The 7,090-nt window shown below is 43.2% G+C and overlaps 2 protein-coding genes across 2 annotated transcripts in view; one reads left to right on the top strand and one right to left on the bottom strand.

Moving 5' to 3' along the window:
• Positions 1-7,090, bottom strand: part of DNASE2B (deoxyribonuclease 2 beta) — an 86,363-nt gene that overhangs the window by 46,769 nt on the left and 32,504 nt on the right. The gene's annotated exons all lie outside the window — the stretch shown is intronic.
• Positions 3,227-7,090, top strand: part of LOC109385433 (uricase-like) — an 11,336-nt gene continuing 7,472 nt past the window's right edge. The window contains exons 1-2 of the mRNA XM_019647705.1: positions 3,227-3,266; positions 5,431-5,674. Of these exons, the coding sequence (XP_019503250.1) occupies positions 3,227-3,266; positions 5,431-5,674 (284 nt within the window). The remainder of the gene's footprint in view (positions 3,267-5,430; positions 5,675-7,090) is intronic.

Genomic DNA, 7,090 nt, shown 5'->3' with positions numbered 1-7,090 from the left:
CATGCCAACTCCCAAAAAGGGACTTTCCCAGCAGGATATGTCACTGGATTTCTCCCAGTAGATTGGATTCATTCTTATCAATTGAGCAAACAGTTATAGAAAGCCTACTGACTCTCAAACACCATTTTAAGCCCTGAGAATTGCTGTAAAATGCCCGTTACACTATTTCCTTAGTGGGTCTTTTAAAGCTACTTCACTAAGTGTACCTTTAGCTGTTTCAAAGTCTGCTAGTTCCATGGGAGAATCTGGAAGAGAGAAAGAAATCTGTTCACCCAAAGGGGTGAAAACTGTTATGTCCATGACTTTCTAAGCGCTCAGCAGAGAATTAGGCCCTGCATATGTGATGCAGGCTGCTGGTTTAGGTGTCACATGGAGCCTGGCTCTTCCAAACTCTTTCTCTCATGTGTCTCTGTGAACCATAAGCTTAGCCAAGCCTCGAAGTCACTGCGATGGCTGAGTCACAGATTTGAACTACATTGGCTCCCAAACCTCAGCACTACTTAAATTATAACATAATTCTTTAAGAATCAAATTTCTCCCAACCTGACACTAATTATAAAAATTCATCTAAAGAAGAGCTAAGTTGAAGAATGGAAGAAGGAGATGAGATTACAACTAAAAGATACTGTCTTCTGGTAGTGAAAAAAGTATCGATTAACGTGGAGACTAGCCAGGGTGGGAGAATGGATTTAAGGAAGGGATGTTGCAATTGAAGTGCTGGAGGAGAATGGATTTAAGAGATGCCAAGCTGGGCAGACAGAAGAAGTGAGATGGGGGAAGTTGGAGACCCACGATAGAGATGGCCACTGACTAGGAGGTGGTTTATGTCCTTTTGATATCAAGACCAATATGCTCGTCAGCTCCTCCAAAAGAAGAATTCTTGGCAAACCCAAGGTCTTTTGAAATCATCTAGATTATCACCTAGTTGAACAAAGCCCAGTTAACTTCCTTCTTTTTGGATTATGTCATCTTTCCCTATCCAGAATTACCCAGAGGGAGCTTTCACTCTCTCTGCATGAGTTAAATGGACTCTCAAAGGTAAATGATATTTAATTGATCTTCACTTTTTCTAGCACTTTACAAGTTTGAGGTTTTCTACTAGAATGATTTAATATAGTTTTAAAATATTCTCCTTTTAGCTATTTGTGTCCTTCTTGGAGATGTTAAATGTGGAAGCAATTATCCTTTTCATGACAGGAGTTTTTCTTAGCTCAGTAAAGCTTTGTGCTTTGTGACACCTGATGCGTAGGTATGGAACCGGGCTTATATTCTATTAATTTGCAGTGAGTTTCTTTCCCTTAGAGAGCTAACGTGTAGGATGTATGTTTCTCTGAGTGATAAACCACAATCTGGTAAGTGTGTAGGAGGACTCTAAAAGCTAGAAAAGATTATGCTGTAGCAAAGTGAAATGTGAAAATCTCCCTTTTTGGATTATTCCATAACCATGGCAGAAAAGGGGGGAAAAGCTGATTAAGTGGTTTTATGGGAAGTAACCTCGAAAAGGGCAGTCTTTTTGGTTCAATTACTTCTTCTTTGCTTAAATTGGAATCTTTTTTAGAGTGTGCAAGGCATCATGTTTTTAGTTGATGGGACCATGAATTTGAAAGGCTCAAGTTTTTAGCAGTGTTCAGAAAGCTGGAGCACCGCCAACAGAAAAGATAAAATAAACTCTCTGATTTCATCCCGAGTGTCTAATGCATGCCAAGGGGAAAAAAGTTTCACATTCAAAGAGAATAGGTTTTTTTGTTGTTGTTTTTGCTTATAGAATAATGAGTGCACCAGAGGAGATGGTTTGCATTCTGCCAAAACTGTTGCAATAGTTAACTGTCTTTGGAAACAGGAGACATTTTATTCTGTATGAAACTGAGGCCAAAACACATTAGAAAAATGCCACTACTTTTGCAGATTCCAGCAAGAAAGTAGATCATTTCAAAGTTACCTAGCAGGAATACACTCCCAGAATATCAATAAATATCATCCCAGAGCTGGAGAAGGTGGATAGAGACAGCACATCGAAGTAGTTTTCAGAACCCAGTGAGCCTTTGTGAAACATGGGTAATATTTACAGGTGGTTGGAGTCCATAAGAAAAAGTCAATTATGGCAAAAGCATCATGAAAACTTCTTTAGAGCATTTTCTGTAGGGCAGTCATTCTAAGTCCCTTATGCTTATTATCTTAGACAGCCATCAACTCTAGGAAATCGGTATGGTTATTATCTCCACTTGACAGATGATAAAATCAAGGTAGAGAGGGGTTCAGTAATTTTCTCAGGGAAATAGTGCTCATAAATCGAGGAGTAGGTGTGCGAAGAGTGCTGCAATTTGAATTCTGGCAATCTGAGTCTCAAGGCTGTGGACTCAACCGCTATGTACTCTGCATCCAGGAATCCTTTCATGATTAACATCACTGGAGGAGCCAAAGTCTTATTGGTTTACATGGATGCTAACGATTAAGACCAGCTGTACAGGGAAAGATGAATAGGTAAAGTTTGCCTTTGGTTCTCCTTCACCTTCTCTTTATCCCCTTTCAAGGGTTTCCACTATTCGTTCAAAACACTCTCCTGATTGCAAATCCGTGTTCCATTTCTACAGGATTTTTTTTTTCTGGAAGGGATTATTGTTGGAAATAGATTGATACTAGTTTATAAAAGTTTGTCACTCCTTTAAGGGGTCTTTGTATTTCAATGGGAGGTTTTTGAAGAATAAAAAGTTTTCAAGGCATGCTGGGGCCATTCCTAAAAGTAATGCTTCAGTTTCCATTTGAGACCAGTGGAGATGGTACTTTTCAGCCTGGGGGTACCGTCTGAGACCCTCAACGCACACTGTGGAATGGAAAATGGCAACCTTCATATTTCCTGGAGAGGCCTCTTATTGTAAAGAAAGGGAGAAAGAGAGTTAAAGGAAGGAGAAAACATTGTGTATGGGGAGTGATCCAAAAAGGAAGAAGGAAAGCATGGAACCTCACAATGGGGTGCTGAGCTCAAACTCCACCTCTGCTAGTTTTTACTTATGTAATTATGGGCAAATAATGAAAAGTCCCTTGTATAAAAATTCTTATGTAATAGAGTTGTGAGGATTAAGTATGATAAAGACTGTAAAAGACAGCCACTAAACATGCTGATAGTCAGGAGTTCTCAGCTAATGTTGATGCTCTCCCCCTCTCCCCTGCCCCACTATGTACTGGAGTTGCGGGTGGGGGTGATCAGGAAAGGAAATGGTGACGGATGATGGAGAACTGTCTAGAAGAAAAAGAGACTAAGTTTTCAGGTACTTATTTCTTGATGTGAATCAGCCTTGTTGCACTCACTCATTCATCCCTTCAACAGAAACTTATTGATTGCTTTTGCAATTCTCTTGGATTTGAGACTTAGCCATACTTGGATCTGAACCATGCATTCTTCATATACCTAGAATCTGATAGACCCAGCCAACTTAAAGCATTGAGGCATTGCTGGTGTCTTTCTCTCGATTCTTCTTCAGGTATAGCTTCCAGTGAGAACTTCAGAATGTGAAACAAATATAATTTTTAGTTTTGCCACATTATCCTGGAATGTTCTGGCCTGAACACCTTATTTAATCTGCACATAGTTAATCAGCAGATCTACCTCAGATCACTGGTCATTGCTTTCTGGTAGGTGCACACATGTGGCCGGGAAAATATCAAAATACAGTCATGATTTACCTACTTCTGAAACTCCACAGCTCCTAAGTTAACTGCAGCAACTGAAGCCACACAGGTGATGTAAACCACTGGGTTATTAAGAGATGCCCTGGATTATAACTGAGGATCATGAGTTACATTCTTATTCTTCAACTAAGACCATGTCCCACATGGTCATATCTGACCCCTCTGGCCCTTGGTTCATATACGAAGCAGCCAGGAAGGATAGATGTTCATCAGTACTAACTTCAAGACTGAGAAAGGGTGACCTTCATCATCCTGCCATGGCAGTGTGCTATTGGGGTGTGTATCCAAGTGCCCCCTGAATGTCCGGCCTCACCAGCCTTCCCTACAGATAAGACCGGGGTGATGTTAATTCCTGAATTCTCCTGGCCCTGTAGCTCTCTCATTATAAACCTTCTAGGCCTTTCCAGCCAAACTCTCCCACCGTCTGACAGCCTGTAGGGCTGTCTCACATGGGCTCAGGGACAAGTGTGCGCCCATTAGCTACAACTGCTGCCTCACTGGCTCTGCTCTGCATTTGCTATGCCAGTTGTCACTGCTTCTTGGGAAGAATGATGCTCTCCACAGAGCACTGTGCCCGGGGCTGCTCAGTGTGTCAACTGGTGCAACATTCTCTTTCGGCTTCACCAGACTGCTGGAGCTACAGTGTGTTTCACATAGAAAAAGAATGAGAGGATTCTCCCCTCACTAACTCTATGCCCTACCTGTCACTTGGGCCATGAGCTGGAACTACTTGGACACAAGTAAACAGCTTATTCAGATTATGCCTATTGCCGCTCTGCCTCCCCTATTCTCCTTATAAGGTGACATCAGGGACTGCAGGAGGGTCATATCATCCCCTCCATTTTTTTCAGTTCTTGCCCTCTCTTCTCCAGGTCTCCATGAACCAATTTTGTCCCTTCTCTTTCAGCCAAAAAAACCCCAAAAGCCTTTATGGGTATCCACTTAGGTGGATCTATGTCTTGTGCATCACTAGCCTCATCTTCCCAGTCTTTACTTAGGCTCAGCCAGGCCCACACTGCTATCCACTCATGAAGTTTTCTGGTTTGCTGAGCTCATAACCACAAGGGAACTGAGGGACTGGTGGTGATTGGAGCCATCAGCCAGTGTAGACAATCAACATGAGTACTACCCCCATAAAGGGAGTCACATTAGCAGACAGAAGAACTGCTGTGTAGAAGCTTATTAACTCATTTCAGCATGATTATCTATTGAATGAGATGGAGCTTAAAAAGTGGAAGATAGGGCCGGCTGAATGGCTTGTTGGTTAAGAGTTGTATTGGGAGCGCAAGCTCTGAGCAACAGGGTGGCCGGTTTGGATGCCATGTGGGCCAGTGACGCTGCACCCTCTACAGCTAAGATGGTGAACAACAGCTTGATCTGGAGCTGGGCTGCCATGAGTCACCGGCGACGGCATAGGCTGCAGTGGGGCTGCCATGAGCTGCTGTGAGCTCCGATGGTATTTGGTCTAGAAGACAACCGTGCATGTAGCTGAGAGGAAGATATTCAGTTGGGTGGGCTTCAGTACAACATGGAGGTTTAGTCTCTAGCCTTCAGTTCTCTAAAGGCAGCAAAGGGCAGAGAGTCGTGGAACCGAGGTAGAGGGAAGGGCACACCATCCTCATCACTTGGACTTCAGAGGAGACAGGGAGACAAAAAAACGTAGGCAGTGATGTATTAATAGTTCTCTGTACAAACATCGTGTGCCATGTTTGAATGACCAGGATCCTCAGGGCTAGGTATCAGTAAGAAGGCACTGTTTTGTTTATGACCTCATCCCTTCTACCTTTTTACTTAACACAGGACCTCCAGTAATTCACTCTGGCATCAAGGACCTCAAGTTCTTGAAAACGACCCAATCTGGATTTGAAGGGTTCATCAAGGACAAGTTCACCACCCTCCCTGAGGTGAAGGACCGGTGCTTTGCCACCGAAGTGTACTGCAAGTGGCGTTACCACCAGGGCAGAGACGTGGACTTTGAGTTAACCTGGTATGAGCACCTGCTGGGGCTTGGCACTGGCACAGGTAGTGTCTGCCCTTTCTGTGGGGGCCTAGAGTTCCTGGAGTCTTTGATTGGAAAAGGAGGCTTAGGGACTATTCAGTTCAATTTTCCCATTATTCAAAACCTTTTCTGTTGGATAACAGAAAGACAGTGCTCTTACTTTGAGTTAATAAATCTGCACTTGAATCTCAGATGCTATTAGCAATAATGCCCCTGAATGGACCACCTAGTTTCCCTGTTTGGATTTAGTCCATTGAATCAGCATTTCTCAAACATTATTGTGTTATTAGAATCACAAGGTGGGCTTGTTAAAATGCAGGTCACTGGGCCCACTCCCCAAGGTTCTGATTCTGTAGGTCTGGGGACGGGACCCAAGAACTTGCATTTTGAACAAACTCCCAGGTGGTGCTGATGCTGCTGGACCAGGGGCCACGCTTTAAGAGCCTCTGTATCACAGGAGGATAATGATGTTTGGCTTTACCACCTCATTGTTGATGCAGAGAGGACTAAGCTAGTGTGACCAATGCGTCCCAGTTTGCCATGGACTTTACTGATTTTAACATTGAAAATCCCATGTCCCAGGAAATACCTTGGTCCTAGGCAAACTGGGGCAGTTGGTTGCCCTAAGCTAAACTCAAAACGAGGTTGTCACAGAAGCATGTTATAAATGATAAATGCCTTAACAATATAAAGGTATGATTGTTCTTATAATATCCTTACAAGCAGTAAGTAGGTCTATGACTTTCAGAGTTTACTTTTTGACCAGGCATCTCATTCCTTTGCTGAAGCTCTAATTGTTAGAAGCTTCTATGACGAGCCGGCATTTGCTGCCTGGTAGCTTCCTTCCTTCCACTGGGATAGCTTTGCTCTGCTCCTTTAATTACGCGATAGGTTGGGAAATGCTTAAAGAGAACCTCACCTCAATCTTTTCTTTTTCCTTTTTTATTTTAAGTGTTCCCCCATGGGCAGCAGCTTGATGTATTTGTGTTGAAAAGGGCACAAAATTGAGCATGTCAGAGTCAGGGTGCTCGTTGGGCCTCCCACTAAAGAGGGGACCTTAGAGTGGGTCGTTTAACTTTAAAGTTCAAGCTTCTTGTCTCTTAATTGGGGATAATCAGAGTACTTGCCTCAGCTATATTGAGAGAATTCAATGAAGTAATCACATAAAATACTTCGTGAAGAGTAAAGCCCTTCCAAACGTAACAATTCAAGGAACCAGCCTAGCCGAGCAGTAAGAAGGCTGGAGTACTTGTGAGTCCTCTTCACAGGTTCTTCAAACCCGAAGGGAGATTTACCCTGGAATGCCCACTGGGCCCTGGTACCAGATGATGAAGCCAGCCTAGTGACGCTCAATATGTTTGTTGAATTAGGTGTGTGCGTGTGTGTGTTCGTGTGTGTGTGTGT

Source organism: Hipposideros armiger, unplaced genomic scaffold (genome assembly GCF_001890085.2).
Source record: "Hipposideros armiger isolate ML-2016 unplaced genomic scaffold, ASM189008v1 scaffold_115, whole genome shotgun sequence".
Taxonomy (NCBI): Eukaryota; Metazoa; Chordata; class Mammalia; order Chiroptera; family Hipposideridae; genus Hipposideros; species Hipposideros armiger.
Note: the sequence above shows the minus strand (reverse complement) of the source record. Positions and strands in the feature narration are given on the sequence as shown.